Source organism: Tachyglossus aculeatus, chromosome 13, assembly GCF_015852505.1.
Source record: "Tachyglossus aculeatus isolate mTacAcu1 chromosome 13, mTacAcu1.pri, whole genome shotgun sequence".
NCBI classification, from domain to species: domain Eukaryota; kingdom Metazoa; phylum Chordata; class Mammalia; order Monotremata; family Tachyglossidae; genus Tachyglossus; species Tachyglossus aculeatus.
Window position 1 is genome coordinate 3,866,863 of NC_052078.1, and position 22,908 is coordinate 3,889,770.

A 22,908-nucleotide genomic window follows, 5' to 3' on the forward strand; every position below is an offset into this window, starting at 1 on the left:
TGAGCCCGCTGTTGGGTAGGGACTATCTCTACACGTTGCCAACTTGTACTTCCCAAGCGCTTAGTACAGTGCTCTACAGACAGGAAGCGCTCAATAAATACGATTGATGATGATGATGATAAATACGACTGAATGAACTTGTACTTCCTAAGCGCTTACTACGGTGCTCCGCCCACAGTAAGCGCTCAATAAATACGACTGAATGAACTTGTACTTCCCAAGCGCTTACTACGGCGCTCCGCCCACAGTAAGCGCTCAATAAAGAAGAAGCAGCGTGGCTCAGTGGAAAGAGCCCGGGCTTTGGAGTCAGAGGTCATGGGTTCAAATCCCGGCTCCGCCAATGGTCAGCTGTGTGACTTTGGGCAAGTCACTTAACTTCTCTGGGCCTCAGTTACCTCATCTGTGAAATGGGGATGAAGACTGTGAGCCCCACGTGGGACAACCTGATCCCTTTGTATCCCCCCAGCGCTTAGAACAGTGCATTGCACATAGTAAGCGCTTAACAAATGCCAACATTATTATTATTATTATTATTATTATAAATGCGACTGCATGAATGAATGAATGAATGAGCGAATGAATGAATGAACGAACGAATTAATGATCAATAAATGCGACTGCATGAATGAATGAGTGAGTGAATGAATGAATGAGTGAGTGAATGAATGAATGAATGAATGAATGAATGAATCCTCTCAGGGGATCGAGCGGCGGACGGGCCCTCAGGCCCCGGAGGATTCTGGGAGCCGGGACGATGCTGCGCGGCGCTTCGGGGATTTACGGTGGGCGCCTTTTGAGCGTCGTCGGCCGGCCCCGCCCCTACTTCCGGCGGGAGCGGGGGAGTGCGCGGCTCTGCGGGGATTTACGGTGGGCCGTGCTGCGCGGCGCCCTGGGGATTTACGGTGGGCGCCTTCGGAGCGCCACTTCCGGCGGGGAGGTGCGGAGTGCGCGGCGCCGCGGGGGTTTACGGTAGGCGCTCCCCATCAGGCGCGACGGCGCGTGCGGGCGTCGATTGGGCCGCGCCGGCCTCCGTGGGCGGGCGCTGATTGGCGGGGCGGGGTCACGTGGGCGTCGGGAGCGTCCGTCGATGGAGCCGGCGGAGCCCTTCCTCTTCCAGTGGGCCGACGGGGCCGGGCCGGGCGGGATGCAGTTCGTGTCGGCGCGTCCGCTCTGCATCCCCGGACCCGACGGGGCCGGGGCGCCGGCGGCGGGGGCCGGGGGACCGGGGGGACCCGGGGCACCCCCACCGGCGGCGGCGGCGGCGGCGGCGGGGCCCGACCCCCGCGCCTGGGCGTGGGACGACCTCTGCCCCCGGGACCAGTCGCCCAGGGCCGACCTGGCCGAAGGCCTCCCGCCCGTCCAGGTACCGCCCGCGCTCCGCACCAACCAACCCTAGAGAAGCAGAGGTCATAGGTTCCAATCAATCAATCAATCAATCAATCAATCGTATTGATTGAGCGCTTACTCTGTGCAGAGCACTGGACTGAGCGCTTGGGAAGTCCAAGTTGGCAGCACATAGAGACGGTCCCTACCCAACAGCGGGCTCACGGCCTAAAAGGGGGAGACGGAGAACAGAACCAAACATACCAACAAGATAAAATAAATAGGATAGAGATGTACAAGTAAAATAAATAGAGTAATAAATATGTACAAACATATATGCAGGTGCTGTGGGGAAGGGAAGGAGGTAAGGCGGGGGGATGGAGAGGGGGAATCCCGGCCCCGCCACAGAATAATAATAATGTTGGCATTTGTTAAGCGCTTACTATGTGCCAAGCACTGTTCTAAGCGCTGGGGGGGGATACAAAGTGTGGGTTGTCCCATGTGGGGCTCATAGTCTTCATCCCCATTTGACGGGTGAGGTCACTGAGGCTCAGAGAAGTGAAGTGACTTGCCCAAGGTCACACAGCAGACGTGGCGGAGCCGGGATTCGAACCCGTGACCTCTGACTCCAAAGCCCGGGCTCTTTCCACCGAGCCACGCTGCTTCTCATGTTGGCTGTGTGATCTTGGGCCGGTCACTTCACTTCTCTGGGCCCCAGTTGCCTCATCTGGAAAATGGGGATGAAGACTGGGAGCCTCACGTGGGACAACCTGATCGCCCTGTATCCTCCCCAGCGCTTAGAACAGTGCTTTGCACAGAGTAAGTGCTTAACAAATGCCTATTATTATTATTATTGGTTGTGATAATGATGGCATTTGTTAAGTGCTTACTCTGTGCAAAGCACTGTTCTAAGCACCGGGGGCGGGGGGGGATACAGTGTGATCATGTTGTCCCACGTGGGGCTCACAGTCTTCATCATCATCGATCGTATTGAGCGCTGACTGTGTGCAGAGCACTGGACTAAGCGCTTGGGAAGTACAAGTCGGCAACACATAGAGACAGTCCCTACCCAACAGAGGGCTCACAGTCTAAAAGGGGGAGACAGACAACAAAACCAAACATACTAACAAGATAAAGTAAGTAGAATAGATATGTACAAGTAAGATAAATAAATAAATAGAGTAATAAATATGTACAAACATATATCCATATGTCCAGGTGCTGTGGGGAAGGGAAGGAGGTAAGATGGGGGGGGACGGAGAGGGGGACGAGGGGGAGAGGAAGGAAGGGGCTTAGTCTGGGAAGGCCTCCTGGAGGAGGTGAGCTCTCAGCAGGGCCTTGAAGGGAGGAGGAGAGCGAGCTTGGCGGATGGGCAGAGGGATTGGGGGCATTCCAGGCCCGGGGGAGGACGTGGGCCGGGGGTCGACAGCGGGACAGGCGAGAGCGAGGCCTAACGGGGAGGAGATGAGCAGCAGAGGAGCGGAGGGTGCGGGCTGGGCTGGACAAGGACAGAAGGGAGGTGAGGTAGGAGGGGGCGAGGGGATGGATAGCCTTGAAGCCCAGGGTGAGGAGTTTCTCCCTGATGTGTAGATTGATTGGTGGCCACTGGAGATTTCTGAGGAGGGGAGTAACATGCCCAGAGCGTTTCTGGACAAAGACAATCCGGGCAGCGGCATGAAGTATGGATTGAAGTGGGGAGAGACACGAGGATGAGAGATCAGAGAGAAGGCTGGTGCAGTAGTCCAGACGGGATAGGATGAGAGCTTGAATGAGCAGGGTAGCGGTTTGGATGGAGAGGAAAGGGCGGATCTTGGCAATGTTGCGGAGCTGAGACCGGCAGGTTTTGGTGACGGCTTGGATGTGAGGGGTGAATGAGAGAGCGGAGTCGAGGATGACACCAAGGTTGCGGGCTTGTGAGACGGGAAGGACGGTAGTGCCGTCAACAGAGATGGGAAAGTCAGGGAGAGGACAAGGTTTGGGAGGGAAGACAAGGAGCTCAGTCTTCGACATGTTGAGCTTTAGGTGGCGGGCGGACATCCAGATGGAGATGTCCTGAAGGCAGGAGGAGATGCGAGCCTGGAGAGATGGGGAGAGAGCAGGGGCAGAGATGGAGATCTGGGTGTCATCAGCGTAGAGATGATTAGTTGAAGCCGTGGGAGCGAATGAGGTCACTGAGGGAGTGAGTGTAGATCGAGAACAGAAGGGGACCAAGCACTGAACCTTGGGGAACCCCCACGGTAAGGGGATGGGAGGGGGAGGAGGAGCCTGCAGAAGAGACTGAGAATGAACGACCGGAGAGGTAAGAGGAGAACCAGGAGAGGACGGAGTCTGTGAAGCCAAGGTCGGATAGCGTGTTGAGGATAGTGTCTTCCTCCTAATCTCCTCCAGGCCGCCTTCCCAGACTGAGCCCCTTCAATCAATCAGTCGATCAATCGTATTTATTGAGCGCTTACTGTGTGCAGAGCACTGTCCTAAGCGCTTGGGAATTACGAGTTGGCAACACATAGAGACGGGCCCTACCCAACAGTGGGCTCACAGTCTAGGAGGGGGAGACAGACAACAAAACAAAACATATTAACAGAATAAAGTAAATAGAATAAATATGTACGAGTAAAATAAGTAGAGTAATAAGCATGTACAAACATATACATATATGCAGGTGCTGTGGGGAAAGGAAGGAGGTAAGATGGGGGGGATGGAGAGGGGGGCGAGGGGGAGAGGAAGGAAGGGGCTGAGTGTGGGAAGGCCTCCTGGAGGAGGTGAGCTCTCAGCAGGGCCTTGAAGGGAGGAAGAGAGCTAGCTTGGCTGTTAAGCGCTTACTGTGTGCGAAGCGCTAGGGAGGATATAATGTGATCAGGTTGTCTCCTGTGGGGCTCACAGTCGTCATCCCCATTTGACAGATGAGGGAACTGAAGCCCAGAGACGTTAATAACAATGGTTATTTATTAAGCGCTTACTATGTGCGAAGCACTATTCTAAGCGCTGGGGGGGGGATACAAGGTGATCAGGGTGTCCCACGTGGGGCTCACAGTCCTCATCCCCATTTGACGGATGAGGGAACTGAGGCCCAGAGGAGTGAAGTGACTTGCCCAAGGTCACACAGCAGACAAGTGGCGAAACCGGGATTAATGAAGATGGCATTTGCTAAGCGCTCACTATGTGCGAAGCGCCGTTCTAAGCGCTGGGGGGGTAACAAGGTGATCAGGTTGTCCCACGGGGGGCTCACAGTCCTAATCCCCATTTTACAGATGAGGTCACTGAAGCCCAGAAAAATTAATAACAGTGATGGTATCTGTTAAGCACTTATTATGTGCGAAGCTCTGGGGAGGACACAGTGTGATCGGATTCTCTCCCGTGGGGCTCACAGTCTTCATCCCCATTTGACAGATGAGGGAACTGAGTCCCAGAGAAGTTAATAACAATGATGTTATTTGTTAAGTGCTTACTATGTGCGAAGGGGTTACAAGGTGATCAGGTTGTCCCCCGTGGGGCTCACAGTCTTCATCCCCATTTGACGGATGAGGGAACTGTGGCCCAGAGAAGTTAATAGCAATGTTGGTATTTGTTGGGCGCTTACTATGTGCGAAGTACTGTTCTAAGAGCTGGGGGGGTACAAGGTGATTAGGTTGTCTCACGTGGGGCTCACAGTCTTCATCTCCATTTTACAGGTGAGGGAACTGAGGCCCAGAGAAGTTGTTAACAATGATGGTATTTATTGGGCACTTACTATGGGCGAAGCACTGTTCTAAGCGCTGGGGGGGATACAAGGTGATCAGGTTGTCCCACGCGGGGCTCACGGTCTTCATCCCCATTTGACAGCTGAGAAGTGAAGTGACTTGGTCAAAGCCACACAGCTGACAAGTGGCGGAGTTGGGATTAGTAGGCGCCCAACAAATACCAACATTGCTATTAACTTCTCTGGGCCACAGTTCCCTCATCTGTGAGCCCACTGTTGGGTAGGGACTGTCTCTATATGTTGCCAACTCGTAATTCCCAAGCGCTTAGGACAGTGCTCTGCACATAGTAAGCGCTCGATAAATACGATTGATGATGATGATGATTAGAACCCATGACCTCTGGCTCCCAAGCCTGGGCTCTTTCCACTGAGCCATGTTGTTTCACCATACAGTTGGCACACATCCCGCCTGCCCGTCAGTGCTTCTTATTGAGCGCCCACAGGGCACAGGGCAGTGGGTTAAGTGCTCTGGAGAGGACTGTAGGGCAGAGTTGGTAGGCATGGCCCTTTCGCCCGCATGAGCTAACGGTCCTCGTGACTTTTCATAATAATAGTAATTGTGCTTGTTAAACGCTTACTATGTGCGAAGCACTGTTCTTAGCACTGGGGAGGTTACAAGGTGATCAGGTTGTCCCACGCGGGGCTCACAGTCTTCATCCCCATTTGACAGGTGAGGGAACTGAGGCCCAGAGAAGTGACTTGCCCAAAGCCCTACAGCTGACAGGTGGTGGAGCCGGGATTTGAACCCATCACCTCTGACTCCCAAGCCCGGGTTCTTTCCACTGAGCCACGCTGCCATCATCGTGGGTATTTGTTGAGCGCAGAGCACTGGACCAAGCGCTCTGGAGAGGAGACTCCGGCAGGGTTGGCAGACACGCTCCCTGTCCGTCTGTGCTATTTATTGAGCGCTCACGGGGTGCAGGGCACTGGGCTAAGCACTCAGGAGAGAACAGTATGGCAGAGTTGGTAGGCATGGCCCTTGCCTACCAAGTGTTTGGCACATAGTAAGCGCTGAACAAATATCATCATTATTATCATTGCCCGCGATGAGCTGACAGTTCCTTGTGACTTTTGTCATCGTCAGGGGTATTTGTTGAGCGCTTATTGGGTGCAGAGCACTGGATAAAGCGCTCCGGAGAGGAGACTACGGCAGGGTTGGCAGACACGCTCCCTGCCCGTCAGTGCTCTTTACTGAGCGCTCAAGGGGTGCAGAGCACTGGGCTAAGCGCTCGGGAGAGAACAGAAGGGCAAAGTTAGGCAGGGCCCTTGCCTGCAGTGAGCTGACAGTCCTCATGATTTATCATCATCAGTGGTATTTACTGAGCATTTATCGTGCTTACTGGGCACAGAGCACTGTACTAAGTGCTTGGGAAAGTAGACTACAATAGTTGGTAGGCATGCTCCCTGACCGTCAGTGAGATTTATTGAGCACTTACAGTGCGCAGGTCACTGTGCTAAGCGCCCAAGAGAGAACAGTACAACAGAGTTGGCAGGCAAGTCCCTTGCCCACACGAGCTGACAGTCCACATGACATGTATCATCGTCCATGGTATTTATTGAGTACTTATTGTGCATAGAGCACTGTACTGAGCGCTTGGGAGAGTAGTGTTTAATAGAGTGGGCAGATATGCTCCCTGCCCGTGAGTACTATTTATTGAGTGTTTACAGTGCAGTACTATTTGGAAAAATCCCGTACAGCAGAGTCGGTAGACATGCCAAGCGCTTAGTCCAGTGCTCTGCACACAGTAAGCGCTCAATAAATAAGATTGAATGAATGAATGAATTTATTCTCTGTTTTAATTGTCCAGATTTACTATTCTGTTTATTTTGTTAATATGTTTTGTTTTGTTGCCTGTCTCCCCCTTCTAGACTGTGAGCCCGCTGTTGGGTAGGGACCGTCTCTATACGTCGCCAACTTGGACTTCCCAAGCGCTTAGTACAGTGCTCTGCACACAGTAAGCGCTCAATAAATACGATTGAATGAATGAATGCCCTCTGCCCGCAACGAGCTGCCAGTAGATGATTTTTGCCGTCATCAAAGGTATTTACTGAGCCCTTACTGTGTGCAGATCACTGAGCGCTTGGGAGAGTCTAAAGTCAATTGCATCCACCAACTCTGTTGTTCTGTAGCCTGCTGAGCACACAGTAAGCACTCAATAAATACCATCGATCGATCGATTGATTGAGAGCTTACTGTGTCCAGAGCACTGTACTGAGCGCCTGGGTTCTAATCCCAGCTCTCCCAAACGCTTGCCATGCGTGGCCTTGGTCAAGTCGCTTTACTTCTCTGCGCCTCAATTTTCCTGTTCTCTCAACTACTTAGACCGTGCGGGACAGGGACTGTGTCCAACCTAATTCACTTGTATCTGCCCCAGTGCTTAGAGCAGTGTTTGACGCATTAGTAATCAATCAGTCGTATTTATTGAGCGCTTACTGTGTGCAGAGCACTGTACTAAGCGCTTGGGAAGTTCAAGTTGGCAACATAGTAGGGAATGTGTCTACTAACTCTTTTATAGTGTGCTCTCCCGAGCGTTTAGTACCATGCTCTTCGCACAGTAAGCGCTCAATAATTGTAATTAGTTGATTGAAGAACTTAACAAATGCCATTTAAAAAAAAAAGTAGCAGAGCGGGAACTAGAACCCTAGAAATTCCTGGGCCTGTGCTTTTTCCACCAGGCCACAACGCAGTCTCTCTGCTCTTTTCCTTCTGGGATTAGAGAAGCAGCGTGGCTCAGTGGAAAGAGCCCGGGCTTTGGAGTCAGAGGTCGTGGGTTCGAATCCCGCCTCCGCCACATGTCTGCTGTGTGACCTTGGGCAAGTCACTTAACTTCTCAGAGCCTCAGTTACCTCATCTGGAAAATGGGGATGATGACTGTGAGCCCCACGCGGGACAATCGGATCACCTTGTATTCCTCCCAGCACTTAGAACAGTGCTTTGCACATAGTAAGCGCTTAGCAAATGCCATTATTATTATTATTATTAATCTCTGCCCTCCGGGATTTAGAATGGGACCAGGGTCAGGCATGACATCTCAAACCCCCACCCCGGAGAGAGCGTGCTTCGTGGTGCCGGGCCCGCGGTGGATTTGTGGGGGTCGTCGACCTGGGGGAAATAATGTCCACATCTGTAATTTATTTATTTTTTTTTAAAGGCATTTATTAAGAGCTTACTATGTGCAAAGCACTGTTCTAAGCGCTGGGGAGGCTACAAGATGATCAGGTTGTCCCAAGGGGGGCTCACAGTCTTCATCCCCATTTTACAGATGAGGTAACAGAGTCCCAGAGAAGTGAAGTGACTTGCCCAAAGTCACACAGCTGACAATTGGCAGAACCGGGATTTGAACCCGTGACTCTGACTCCAAAGCCTGGGCTCTTTCCACCGAGCCACGCCACTTCTCCAGTTCTTCTTCTGTTACTGTCCGTCTCCCCTTCTAGACTAAACTCCTTGCGGGCAGGGAACGTGATTGTGTATTGTTTTATCGTCCTGTCCAAAGGCTTAGTACAGTGGTCTGCATACAGTAAGCGCTCAATAAATCCGACTGAGTGAAAGGATAAGAGAAACAGCATGGTCTAGTGGTTAGAGCATGCGCTTGGGAGTCAGGAGAACCTGGGTTCTTTTCCCAGCCCTGCCATTTGCCTGCTCGCGGGACTTGGGCAAGTCACTCCGCTTCTCTGGGCCTCAGTTCCCTCATCTGGAAAATGGGGATTAAGGCTGTGAGCCCCACGTGGGACAGGGGACTGTGTCCAATCCGATTTGCTCGTATCTACCCCAGTGCTTAGTACGGTGCCTGGCACATAGTAAGTGCTTAACAAATACCACAGTTGTTATTATTATTAATTACACAGGATGATTGATCAGTCTTTCACTTCCCATGGGCATCCAGCCGGGGCAAAGCCCCCGGAGAATCCCAGTTCCATCTCCTGTTTTTGTTTTTTCTTTTTTCTCTTTTTTTTTTAACAAGGTATTTTTTAAGCACTTACTACGGGTCAGACGCTATTCTAAGCTCTGGAGTAGGTCTAGGTGAATTAGGTTGGACGCAGTCCCTGTCCCGCATGGGGCTCGCAGCCTAAGTAGGGATGGTAGTGCTTAGTACAGTGCTCTTTACACAGTAAGCGCTCAATAAATACAATTGATGATGACGGGGAGGGAACGAGGACTGAGGGAACTGAGACCCAGAGAAGTGAGTTGTCCGAGGTCACCCAGCAAAGCAGTTGGCAGAGCCAGGACTAGCCAGCCCCCTAGGCCGTACTGCTTCTCCCACTGTGGACTGTAAGCTCGTTGTGGGCAGGCAGTGGGCCTGTTTATTGTTCTGTCGTCCTCTCCCAAGCGCTTAGTACAGCGCTCTGCACACACTCAGTGCTCAGTAAATCCGCTTGACTATCTGGAGGTGGAGACGGAGGCCTTTGGGAAGAGTGGCACTTGCGTTTCTCCCTTGACCCGTCTCCGCTTGCTTTCCCCCAGGCCCAGGAGTGGGACATGGACGCCCGGCGGGCGATGCCCTTCCAGTTCCCGGCCTTCCCCGAGAGGACGCCCGTTTTCCCCGACCGGATGATGAGGGAGCCCCAACTGCCCCCGGCCGAGATCTCCCTGTGGACCGTGGTGGCCGCCATCCAGGCCGTGGAGCGCAAGGTGGAGGCCCAGGCCAGCCAGCTCCTGAACCTGGAGGGCCGGACGGGCACGGCGGAGAAGAAGCTGGCTGACTGCGAGAAGACGGCGGCCGAGTTCGGCAACCACGTGGAGGGCAAGTGGGCTGTGCTGGGCACCCTGCTGCAGGAGTACGGGCTCCTGCAGAGGAGGCTGGAGAACGTGGAGAACCTGCTCAGGAACAGGAACTTCTGGGTCCTCCGCCTCCCGCCGGGCAGCAACGGGGAGGTCCCCAAGGTGAGCGGGGCGGGGGCGGACGCCAGGGGAGGGGACGTCCCCGGGGGTGTCGGGCGGCCCCCAGGTTAAGGGGTCCCGGTTTGGGCGGAGGGCTCCGCTCCTCTCCTGCCCAGAGGCGGGCGACTGGGCTTCCCGCCCCCATCACCGCGCTCCGGTTGACCCCATCGAAGTGGCTTCCTCCTTTCCGAAGCTGCGTGCCTTCGTCCTCTCCCCCTCCCCCGGACGTCATGGCGACCACCGGGCAGCGGGGAGGGGCGCGAATCTGTCGTGACGCCACTTCCTCTTCACATCAGACAGACCGTCCTTCTCCCCACCTGCAAAGCCTCGTTGAAGGCCCATCTTCCTCCAAGAGTCCTTCCTCCGCTAAGCCTCTTCTCCCACTCCCTTCTGCGTCATCCTCGCGCTTGAATTTGCTCCCTTTCTTCACTCCTCCCTCAGCCCCACAGCACTTAGGTCCCTATCTGTCATTTATGTATATTTACCTCAGCATCTACCTCCTCCTAGACTGTAAGCTCATTGCGGGCAGGGAACGTTCCCTGCCTACCGACTTTGTTATACCGGACTCTCCCAAGCGCTTAGTACGGTGCTCTGCACACGGTAAGTGCTCAATAAATAGGATCGATCGATTGATTCTTTTGGGAAATTCCCTTAGGTATCTTCTCCCCCAGCAGGAGCCCCCCTGTAAGAACACAGGGGTGCAGTGAAATGCAGGGAGGGAGCAGGACCTTGTCTGCTGTGTAACCTTGGGCAAGTCGTTTCACTCTAGGCCTCAGTGACCTCATCTGTCAAATGGGGATTAAGACTGTGAGCCCCATGTGGGACAACCTTAACTACCTTATATCTACCCCAGTGCTTAGAATAGTGCCTGGCACATAGTAAGCGCTTAATAAGTACCATTATTACTATTATTACTCCCCCCCTTACCCTCCAGCACCCATATAATAATAATTATGGTATTTCAGCGCTTACTATGTGCCAGGCACTGTACTATACACCGAGGTGGATATAAGCAAATCGGGTTGGACACAGTCCCTGTCCCGCATGGGGTTCCCCGTCTCTGTCCCCATTTTACGGATGAGGGAACTGAGGCCCAGAGAAGCGAAGCGACTTGCCCAAGGTCACACATCAGACAAGTGGCTGGAGTCAGGATTAGAAGCCAGGTCCTCCTGAGTGCCAGGCCCGGGCTCTAGCCACATTGCTTCACTAGGAAGAGATGGAGAAGAGGGGACGGGAGGGCATCGAAGCTAGGAGATTTCTGGGATGTGACCGACCCTTGTTCGCTCAGGTCCCGGTGACGTTCGTCGACATCGCGGTTTATTTCTCCGAGGACGAGTGGAAGAACTTGGATGAGTGGCAGAAGGAACTCTATAATAATCTCCTGAGAGAGAACTACAAAACCCTGATGTCGCTGGGAGAGGGTAAGGCGGGCGGGACTTAAGCCCAGGGGCTCCTCTTTGCCTCTGAATCTGTCTCCCCTTTTACACTGTAAACTAGACCGCAGATTGTGTCCTGGACACACAGTAAGCACTTAACACATGTCCTAAAAAACTAAACACCCAAACCAGACTCCTTCCCTCCGTCTGGCGGTCAACATTCCCGTTCCCAGCACCTCTTCCTGTTGCTTCCAGACCCAGAGGAATCCGTGCCCAAGCCCGACGCTCTCTCCCGGGTGGAGCCGAGGGATGAATCATGCGTGTGGGAGCAGAACGAGCCTCAGGAGAGGGAAATCCCGATGGATCCAGGCTCAGGTGAGCCACCCGAGACCTGGGAATGGCGGCGAAGGTCCGGGAGCCGCCGCCCCCCACAACCTGCTCTTGGGAACTTTGGTTCTGCTGCAGTTTTAAAAATAATAATAATCATCGTCATGGTATTTGTTAAGCACCTACTACGTGCGAGGCACTGAATTATGCGCTGGGGTAGATTCAAGGTAATTGGGTTGGACACATGTGGCACAGGGAGCTCACAGTCTTCATCCCCATTTTAAATATGAAGGAACAGGCACAGAGAAGTGAACTGAAGCGCCCAGGTCACACAGCAGAACCACATAGTACAGTGCTCTGCACACAATGAGTGCCCAATAAACACCATGAATTGATTGGCCGATCGATTGATGGCTACTGTCCTTCCCAACATCCTGGCCTCTCCGGGCAGACGAGCGTGGCCGGGAAGATGCGCCCGAATTTCCCAACAGCGTGCTCGCCAAAACATGCGAGGAAGACCCGGCACAGTTTAAAACAACAGAATGTCATGATTATCTCTCTTTCTCCTTCTCCTTCCCTGGTTCTTTCTCCCTATTCTCTCGCTCTCTCGCCCTCAATCTCTCTTTTTCTCTCCCTCTCTCTCCCTCGTATTTCTCTCTATCTCCTTGTCTATCTCTCTCCCTCTCTCCCTATTTCTTTCTCTCTCCCCCCATTTCTCTCTCCTCCCTCTATTTCTATTTCTCTCTCACTCCCTCCGTCTTCCTCTCTCCTGCTTCTCCTCCCCCCACCCGCCCAATCGCAGGAGCAGAGGCCCTGATCCCCGTGGCGGACCCCTCCGCTCAGGTGAAGCGGGAGACGGCCCTCGGGGTCAGAGGTCAGCGGGGCCCAGGGGAAGGAGAGCCCTCCGCGGACCCCGGCAGTGGTGAGTGCGTAGGGGAGGGACGTCAGTCAGCCATGCCTGGTGGGGAGGTCCTATTGTCACCTGGGCACTCGCTCAGTACAATGCTTGGCCCGCAGTAGAGAGTGAACCCCGTGACCACCATCACCATTGCTGGTAGTCTTAATACCTGGAGGAGGCAAACTGGTACCTTCTAGACTGTGAGCCCGTTGTTGGGTAGGGACCATCTCTATAGGTTGCCAACTTGTACTTTCCAAGCACTTAATACAGTGCTGTACACACAGTAAGCGCTCAATAAATATGACTGAATGAATGAATCAAGGGCACGCCTCACGCTGGCCAACTTTGTCAGGGAACGGGGCTACCAACTCTGTTACATCTGCTCTCCCAAGTGCGAAGTGCAGTGCTCTGCATACGGTAAGCGCTCAATAAATACCATTGATTGATTGGTATTCTTTCCCAAATGCCTAGTCCCGTGCTCTGCACCCGGTTAGCACTCAGTAAATGCCATCTTTTTTTGGGGGGGGGAAGGGGGTATTTGGTAAGCGCTTACTATGTGTCAAGCACTGTTCCAGGCACTATGGTAGATGCAAGATAATCAGGTTGGATGCAGTCCCTATGCCAAATGGGGCTCCCAATCTTGGGGAGAGAGTAGGTATTGGATTCCCCTTTTTTCTGATGAGGAAACTGAAGCATCGAAAAGTGAAGTGACTTGCCCAAGATCACACAGCAGGCAAGTGATAGACTTGGGATTAGCTCCAAGGTCCTCAGAGGCCCCAGGTTCTTTCCACTAGGCCACGCTGCATTTTAAATGGTATTTAAGTGCTGCCATGCACTGTACTAAGCACCAAGGTAGATACAAGCGAATTGGGTTGGACACAGTCCCTGTCCCACGTGGGGCTCAGTCTTAGACGCTGGGGCCCCACTCGGCACCGAGAACTTTAGTGAGGCTACTCGGTTGCAATAATCTCGGAAGAGGAGAGCTTTTCCACAGCCAGGGGGGTTGTAGGGTCAATCCCGGCTATCTTTCCGTGCTTCCAAGATGACCTTTTTCCCCTGTGGCCACAAAGCGCTCAGCCAAAAGTGGTATGAGAGTGGAAAATTTATGCAGCTCGATATGAGATTTAAGGTGCTCTCAAAAATCAGGTCAGAGAAACAACTTGGCCTAGTGGGTAGGATCAGAATCAGAAGGACCTCGGTTATTTTATTTTATTTTGTTAATATGTTTGGTTTTGTTCTCTGTCTCCCCCTTCTAAACTGTGAGCCCACTGTTGGGTAGGGACTGTCTCTGTGTGTTGCCAACTTGTACTTCCCAAGCGCTTAGTACAGTGCTCTGCACACAGTAAGCGCTCAATAAATATGATTGATTGATTGATTGATTAACCTCGTTTTATAGATGAGGTAACTGAAGCACAGAGACTTGCCCCAGCCGACATGTGGCAGAGATGAGAACCGGGATTAGAACCCAGGTCCTTCCGACTCCGAGGCCCGGGCTCCACCACCCGGCCAGGCTTCTGCCCAATTGGCTCACGGGCCGTAATCCGAGCTGAGTGGAAATTGCGGGGCAGAAAGCCCGACACCGTCCATCCCTCTGTCCCCTCCCAACAGACTCTCCGATTTCCACCCACGACATCCTATCCCGGATCAAACAGGAGGAGCAGCCGTGTGTTTGGGATCAGCAGGACCTGGCCGACAGGGAAATTCCCACGGATCCCGGCCCCTGTGAGAGGACAGCAGCAAAACATCCTGGGATGGAAGCGTGTCAGTCCGGCTGCATTTCACCAGGTAACCCCCCTGCATCTGTGTGAATTCATTAATTAATTAATTCATTCATTCAATCGTATTGATTGAGCGCCTACTGTGTGCAGAGCATTCATTCAATCGTATTGATTGAGCGCTTACTGTGTGCAGAGCACTGGACTAAGCGCTTGGGAAGTACAGGTCGGCGACATATGGAGACGGTCCCTACCCAATAACGGGCTCACCAGTCTAGAATCCATCCATCCATCAATCAATCGTGTTTTTCGAGCGCTTACCCTGTGCAGAGCACTCGGGAGAGGACACTGTATAACAGTTGGTAGACACGTTCCCTGCCCGCAAGCAGAGAAGCGGCATGGCGAAGCGGATAGAGCACGAGCCTGGGAATCAGAAGGTCATGGGTTCTAATCCCACCTCCACCCCTTGTCTGCTGTGTGACCTTGGGCAAGTGACTTCACTTCTCTGGGCCTCAGTTCCCTCAGCTGTCAAATGGGAATCGAGACTGTGAACCCCATGTGGGACAGGGACTGTGTCCAACCTGATTAGCTTGTATCCACCCCAGCGCTTAGTACAGTGCGTGGTACACAGTAAATTGTTATCAAATACCATCATAGTGAAGCAGTGTGGTTTAGTGGAACGAGCCCGGGCTTGGGAGTCAGAGGTCGTGGGTTCTAATCCCGGCTCCGCCACTTGTCAGCTGTGTGACTTTGGGCAAGTCACTTCACTTCTCTAGGCCTCGGTTGCCTCATCCGTAAAAGGGGATTAAGACTGTGAGCCCCACGTGGGTAAACCTGATGACTTTGTGTCTACCCCAGTGCTTAGAACAGTGCTTGGCACATAGTAAGCGCTTCCCAAATACCATCATCATTATTATTGCTATTATTATTATTAGATATAGTCCCTGCCCACAAGGAGCCTACATTCTATAGAAGGAGACAGTCCCTAATAAATTTTTTTTAATTTTATTACTCTATTTTATTTGTACATATTTATTTTATTTTGTTAATATGTTTTGTTTTGTCCTCCGTCTCCCCTTTCTAGAGTGTGAGCCCGCTGTTGGGTAGGGACCGTCTCTATATGTTGCCAACTTGTACTTCCCAAGCGCTTAGTCCAGTGCTCTGCACACAGTAAGCGCTCAATAAATACGATTGAATGAATGAATGACAGACATTAATAGAAATAACTAAATTACGGATATAGACGTAAGTGTTGTGGGGCTGAGGCGGGTGGCGGTGAATAAAGGGAATAAATGAGGGCGACGCGGAAGCGAGTGGGTGAGAAGGAAATGATGGCTTAGGAAAAGCAGGCAAGCGGTAGAGCCGGGATTAGAGCCCAGGTGCTCTGAGTTCCAGGCCTGGGCTCTTCCCACTGGGCCACGCTGCTTCCCTCATAAAATAAAACCGGGTTGTCGCTTCAGGGGCAGCTAGGGAGTTTTTGGACCGCTCCGCTTCTAACTTTCCCCCGACACCGTCTCCGTGTCTCCGTCCAGACTCTCTGATTTCCGCCCACGATATCCTGTCGTGGATTAAACAAGAGGAGGAGCCTTACAACTGGGGTCCTCAGGAGTCCATGGATAGAGATCTCACCGTGGATCCAGGTGCCGGTGAGTAAAAGGCCCCAGGTCGGGTCCCCGGTTGATGTCTCAAAGGGGAACCTGCCACGTCCGACGCTCCGAGAGGCTCCGTTCAGCCAGTTCAACTGGGCCGCGGCTGCGGCTCCCTTCCCGGGAGTGCGTTTTACCTCACGGGGCCATCGCCGAAGCGACCGGCACCCGCCTTTTATTCAACAAAATCCAGTCAGGGCAAGTAGGCCAGCCTCTGTGGCAGTGAAGTCCCTCCCCTGGAAACAAAACCAGATCCCTTAGTACTGGAAAGGAGCGCTATTCCCCGAGGAAGTGGGCTCGGCCAAGGCCCCGTTGATGGAGCAGGTGGTGCCTGAGGACGGTCACCACGTCCCCGACCCACCGTAGGCGCTCCCCTGGCTCGCCCGTCTTCCCGGTTAGGGAAGGAGAGCCGCAGGGAGTCAGGGAGGAGTCCCATTCAAGCAGAGAGGGAGAAAGAGAGGGAGACGATGTAATGCGTCGTTGTGGACTGGTTTGGGGTTTTTTTAATGGTATTTGTTAAGCACTCACTATGTGCCGGGCACTGTTCTAAGTGCTGGGATAGCTAAGGTCATCAGGTTGGACTCTGTCCCTGGGGCTCACAGTCTTAATCTCCATTCTGCAGATGAGGTAACTCCTGCGCTTCCTTCTCAGCCCCGTTCCCGCCCCGACAGGCTCTGAGCCCCTCAGCTCCCCCCCGCTGAGCTTTCCTCCTCTCTGTGTGTGGCTCCCCCCCCGGCCCCCGCCCCCCCCACAGCGAGAGAGGAAGCCTCAGTTCCTTCAATCAATCAATCAATCGTATTTATTGAGCGCTTACTCTGTGCAGAGCACTGTGCTAAGCGCTGGGGAAGTCCAAGTTGGCAACATATAGGGACAGTCCCTACCCAGCAGTGGGCTCACAGTCTAAAAGGGGGAGACAGAGAACAAAACCAAACATACTAACAAAATAAAATAAATAGAATAGATAGGGAGTTGAAGATTCCCGTGCTCCCGTCCGGGTGGCTCCTTAGGCGATAGGGACCAGGCCGCGTAGTCCCAGTGACACGGCCTTCACTGAGAGCCATCTGGAGTTCATGGGCGTGGGGGGTGTCTTGGGGGCTACCGGAACACGGTGGGGTGGGTGGTGAGCATTTATTATGTGCAGAGCACTGTAGTAAGCGCTCGGGAGAGGTCATTATAACGGTCTAGGTCGGTCCTCCCCCGGCTGGAGGAGGCCGCGGGAGTTGGTTCACCAGGCTTTTCATCCACAGGTGACGGGCTCCTTCCGGCCAGGGGCTCGGCCCAGCCCGCGCCCCCCGCCGCCCCAGCCGCCCTTCCCCGTGCCTGGCCCTGAGGAGGCCGGACCACCCCCGCCCGGCCCCAGGAGGGGACCGGGGGGCCCGAGCCCAGACGGGGGTGGCTTCCCGAGGCCGGGGGAGCGGGGCGTCCGCGAGGGCCAGCGCGGGCCGGGGGCCGGGGGCGGCGGCGGTGGCGGCCTGGGGGGGCTGCGGAGCCTGTTCCTGCCGCCGGCGGGGGCGGGGGCGGGGGCCGGGCGGGAGAAGCCCTACCCGTGCCCGGAGTGCGGGAAGCGGTTTGGCGTGCGCAAGAGCCTGATCGTCCACCACCGGAGCCACACGAAGGAGCGGCCGTTCGAGTGCCCCGAGTGTGCCAAGAGCTTCAACTGCCACTCGGGCCTGATCCGCCATCAGATGACCCACCGCGGCGAGCGGCCCTACCAGTGCCCCGACTGCGAGAAGACCTACAGCCGCAAGGAGCACCTGCAGAACCACCAGCGGCTGCACACGGGCGAGAGACCCTTCCACTGCGCCCTGTGCGGGAAGAGCTTCATCCGCAAGCAGAACCTGCTGAAGCACCAGCGCATCCACACGGGCGAGCGGCCCTACCAGTGCCCCGACTGCGGCAAGAGCTTCCGCTACAAGGAGTCGCTCAAGGACCACCTGCGGGTGCACGGCGCCGGCCTCGGCCCCTCCCGGCCCCACCAGGCGCTGGACAGGGACTAGGGCCCGGCCCCCCCGGATCGCGGCGGGGAGGACCCGCTCCTTCGCCACCGCGCCTCGCCTTCGGACGTCCCGCCGCCCCCAGCGGGACCGGAAGCGGCCAGGGGAGGGTCGGGGGGCCGGGCCCGCCGGCGCACCGTCGCCCCCGCCCCGATGGTGCTACACGGACGTTATCGTGATTCGGGGAGACGGGGGAGAGGCCCGGGGCTTCTCGGAGCCGGGGCGGCGGCCCTCGGGGTCCCCGACTGGCCTCGCTCCCTGGTGGGCGGACGGCGGGGCTCCGGGCGAGCTCTGCCCCTCCGGGGAGAGCACGTGCTGAGGGGCAAAGGTCAGGGGTGAAATGGGGATCACCCGCGTCATCAGACTCTCCCGGGCCGGAGCGGGGTCGCCCGGCCCTGCTCGGGGAGCACCGGGAGGAAGAGGCGGAAAGACGAGGGCGCCCAGGTTTACCCGGGGAAGGAGCCGGGCCGCCTGAGTGGACGGCCGAACATCCGGTTCGATGGCAGACGGTCTGGTTTCCAGCCGCCCGATCGTCTCCCCCGGCCCGGTATGGATGCGGGATTTCCGTCCGGGATCGTATGGCGAATGTCTGACTTCCCTCGGCCCCAGCTCCTGGCCGCGCATTCGGCGATTCGGGGCAGGACCCCCTCCTTGCTCCCCTGCTCATGGGGACCCCAGGAGGAGAAACCCCGGGCTCCGGAAGATGCGGTGGGCGGGCCCTGGGGGCCCTCGGACGGACCCGCACAAGGCGGCACCGCCCGGGGGCCGCCAACGGCCACCCTGCATCTGACAGCAGGCACGACCCACAGTACCCGTGTGCGAGGTGTCCGTGTGTGGTCGGCTCAAAGTCGCGTTTTGCTCCGAGGCCCCAGGCCCGAATCCCACCTTCCCCAACGGCCAGATGGGGTTCCCCCCCATCCCCCCCACGAGCCCTGCCATTCGGTGCCCTCCGCCCGGCGGAACCCCGGACCCAGTCCGCCCCCGAGGCTCTGAGCCCTTCTCAGAAGGGACTTTCCTTTGATGCTGGCCTGGGGGCACCCCGCCGTTGGGGGATGGGTGAGGGTTGGCTGTGGCCTTCTCTGGCTCCAGGTCTTGCATGGCACGTGCTGGGGCAGAGGAAGGGGACACTTCTTGTATAAAGGTTCACTTTTCACTCCCAAGCTGACCCTGCTCTCTGGGAAGCGGGGCGAAGCGAGAACCCCCTTCCCCCTCCGCCCCCGTGTCCCCATTTCTCCCCCCCCCACCAAAGCCACACACATACACATGGTTAGCTCTCATCTTTGGCACCCCTCCAGTTTGATTTCCGGGCTTTCGGATCATTTCTTGCTGTATGAAAGGAACACCCCCTCACCCCCCCACCCCCTAACCTCATCACCAAATAAAGAGGTATCGGAGCCCAGGGAGTGAGGAAGCGAGCCTGGCGTTGAGGTGTCCAGCTTGGCTCCGGTCGGATGTCCAGGTAGGGGAGGGGCACCCCTCAAGAATTAGGATTTTTGTGGTGGGGCGGTTCACAAATGGGGAGGAGAAGCTTGGGCAGCGGGGCCAGGCCCGACAAGCAGAAGGCGTGGGATCTACTCGGCCCCGGGGGCTGGCGAGGTGGGTAGGCAACCAAAGTGGCCAGTCCACTGGCCCAAGAGAAGCAGCGGGGCCTAGTGGGTAGAGCCCGGGCTTGGGATTCAGGAGGACCTGGGTTCTAAATCCGGCTTGGCCCCCTCATCTGTTGTGGAACCAAGTCACTGCACCTCTCTGGGCCTCGATTCCCTCATCTGTAAAAGGGGGATTAAGACTTGTGGGACAGGATCCATCCTGATTACCTTGTTTCTACCCCAGTGCTTTGTACAGTGCCTGGCGCGTCGGAAGTGCTTAACAAATACCATAAATAAGAAAAAAAAAAGTCTCAGGCTTGAGCCCCCTCCCCTTTATCTCCCAGGCAGAGGGAGCAGAAACCATGAAGGACCGGGATCCGGGGGGAGGACGTGAGAGGGGAAGCTACAGGATTTCGTCTTGGAGACCTGGGTTCTAATCCCGGCTCCGCAGCTCGCCTACTGCGTGACCCTGGACAAGTCACTTTCCTCTCTGAGCCTCAGTCTCCCCCTCAGTGAAACGGGGATCCGATGTCTGTGCCTGCTACTTAGACTGTGAGCCCCAGGAAGGGACCCAACCCTATGATCAGATCAACAGTCTTTCCCAGCGCTCAGCACAGGGTTTGGCACGTAGTGAGCGCTTAACAAATTACCACTAGTATTATTCTCGCATGAGGTCCTTGAGCGTGGGTTCCCTGTGGGCCTGAGAGGGCATGGATTAGGACAGAAAGTAGTCTTGTGCTGTTTTATCACTGTCCCAACCACCCCGGGGTGACCTTCCATACAAAGGATTATCGATTCTCTAGCCTTTCGGCAGCAGATTTCTTTTCCAGCTCTCCAGCCGGGAGCCCGCTTCCCTTCATCCGTCTGTCCTTCCGGACGGACAGCCGCATCCTTGTCCACCGGTGACTCTGGGGCCAAGCTGGGAATAGGGAGGCAGAGCAGGGTCGGGACTGAGGTGAGGAGGTCGGTGGGGAGGAGGGGGCAGTCCAAGTCACGTTGACCTGTGACCGGCCTTCAGTTGAAGGGCAGACCCGGGGCAAAGGGGCAAAGAGCTTCTTTGCCCTCAGCAGGCATTGATGGAGTGGGCACTGCTAGAACCAGGGAGTTGATTTATGTCTCCCCCTTTTAGACTGTGAGCCCACTGTTGGGTAGGGACTGTCTCTATATGTTGCCAATTTGTACTTCCCAAGCGCTTAGTACAGTACTCTGCACATAGTAAGCGCTCAATAAATACGATTGATGATGATGACAGTACCCTAATCTGTGGGCTGCCCCCTGCCCAGGCCTTGGCCCAGGTGTCAGGGAGGGAGGGAAGGGGAGACCCAGTGAATAAACCACCCCCTGCACAATAGCAGTACTGGACACCAGGCCTGGAGAATTCCCCTCCCCAGGAGCCCCAGAGTGAATAGGGGGATCACCCGGCTCCACCCCAGCAGCTGGGAGTGGGGCTCAGGTTAGGCCCTGGGCTGAAGCGGGGCCTGTTTTAAACACCCACCCCCATAAATTGGGTTCAGGAAGGAGTTGGGGGGGAACAGGGTGTTGACTGGCCCAGCCGGACCCCCGCTGCAGGAATTCGCCATGGGTCTGACCCAGGATGGGGCTTTGCTGAGGCGAGGGCCTCTCACCATCTTCACCTCTGCCTGGCTCACGGGCCCTTTATCAAGAAGAGCAGTTTTGCTCCTGGGAAAAGCACCAGAGTCTCTAGTCACCGGCCAGCCGAGGTCGGAGTGGATGGCGGGGATCCCAGGTCAAATGGAGGGACAGGCTGGGGGCGTCTTCTTGGCAGCCCCGTGCGATCCACTGCTGAATCCCACTCTCTTAGACTGTAAGCGCCGGGATTACACTCCTCCAAGGGCTTGATCAATCAGTGAATGGTATTTATCGAGCCCCTTCCTGTGTACTGAGCGCTTGGGAGAGTCCAAATAATAATAATGGTATTTGTTACGTGCTTACTATGTGCAAAGTACTGTTCTAAGCTAAGCGAGTGTGCAGGATCTGTAAAAGTGATCTGTCGAATGGGATTGGCAAACAGTGGGCCGGGAACCAAGCCTCGCTCCTCCCTCAAGGTACTCTTGGTGTCAGCCTCTGCCGTGTGACTTTGGGCAAGTCACTTAACTTCTCTGGGCCTCACTTACCTCGTCTGTAAAATGGAGACTCAACAGACCTGTTCTTAGATTGTGAGCCCCCCGCGGGACAGGGACCATGTCTAATAATTTCTCAACTGTGTATTCTTCCCCAGCACTTAGTACAGTGCTCTACACAGTAAGCACTTAATAAAATTTATTACTACTATTCCCGTGGTTCTCCCTCCCACTGCGAGCCTCGTGTAGCCGGGATTGAGTCCTATCTGATTATCCTGTATGTACCCCAACCCTTAGCACAGTGCTTGGCACTGAGGAAGCACTTGAGAGATTCCAAGGGTGTTGTAGATTATTGGGGCAAAGCAGCGTCGCCTCATGGAAAGAGCACAGGCCTGAGATGCAGAGGACCTGGATCCTAATGTCACTGGGCAAGTCACAACTTCTCGGAGCCTCAGTTACCTCATCTGTAAAATGGGGATGATAACTGTGAGCCCCATGTGGGACAACCTGATCACCTTGTATCCCCCCCAGCGCTTAGAACAGTGCTTTGCACATAGTAAGTGCTTAACAAATTCCATCATTATTATTATTATTATTGTCTGCTATGTGAGCTTGGGTATGTCATTTCCCTGCATCTCAGTTTCCTCAACAATAAAATGGGATTCATCCCCTGTCCTTCCTCCTTTTTAGGCTGGAAGTCCCATGTGGGACAGGGACTGAGTCCAACCTGGTTATATCATATCTACCCCAGTGCTTAGCACAGTGCCTGGCACATAGTAAGTGCTTAGGAAATACCATAAAAAGTCACTTCACTTCTCCGTGCCTCAGTTCCCTCATGTTTAAAGTAGGGATTAAGACTATGAGCCCCAAGTGGGACAAGACTGAGGCCAACCCCCAGCACTTAATACAGTGCTTGGCATGTGGTAAGTGCTTAAATACCATTAAAAAGAACATCTTAAGTGCTTAACAATATTATGTACTCGCCCAAGCGTTTAGAACAGTGCTCTGCCCATAGTAAGGCTCAAGAAATACCATTGATCGATTAACTACCTTGGACAATTCACTTTTCTGTGCCTAAGGGACCTCATCAGAGGAATTAAGTGCTTAGTACAGTGCTCTGCACACAGTAAGCGCTCAATAAATACGATTGATGAATTAAGACTGTGAGCCCCGTGAGGTACAGGGATTGTGTCTGACCTCATTAGCTTGTCTCTGCCCTAGTGCTTAGGACAGTGCTTGGCACTGACTGACTGACTGACTGACTGACTGACTGAATGAATGAATGAATGAATGAATGAATGAACGGCGTCGTGGGGATGATTTCCTGAGTCCTCGGGGGCGGGGGGG

At 54.7% G+C, this 22,908-nt stretch overlaps 1 protein-coding gene across 1 annotated transcript; it reads left to right on the forward strand.

Annotated features, from left to right (window-relative positions):
• The first annotated feature begins 1,087 nt into the window (after window positions 1-1,087).
• Window positions 1,088-19,682, forward strand: LOC119936081 (zinc finger protein 282-like). Its single transcript, XM_038755462.1, has 9 exons — window positions 1,088-1,363; window positions 9,522-9,941; window positions 11,227-11,359; window positions 11,570-11,689; window positions 12,444-12,563; window positions 14,148-14,324; window positions 15,787-15,900; window positions 17,148-17,216; window positions 17,287-19,682. Exons 1-9 carry the CDS (start codon window positions 1,088-1,090, stop codon window positions 17,895-17,897), a joined length of 2,040 nt encoding a protein of 679 aa, XP_038611390.1. The 3' UTR covers window positions 17,898-19,682.
• Window positions 19,683-22,908: the final 3,226 nt, after the last annotated feature.

Coding starts and splice junctions, on each gene's coding strand:
- LOC119936081 (XM_038755462.1), top strand. CDS start 1,088: ATGGAGCCGGCGGAGCCCTTCCTCTTCCAGTGGGCCGACGGGGCCGGG. Junction 14,325..15,786: donor GTCCGGCTGCATTTCACCAG/GTAACCCCCCTG, acceptor GTCTCCGTCCAG/ACTCTCTGATTTCCGCCCAC. Junction 15,901..17,147: donor CACCGTGGATCCAGGTGCCG/GTGAGTAAAAGG, acceptor TTTCATCCACAG/GTGACGGGCTCCTTCCGGCC.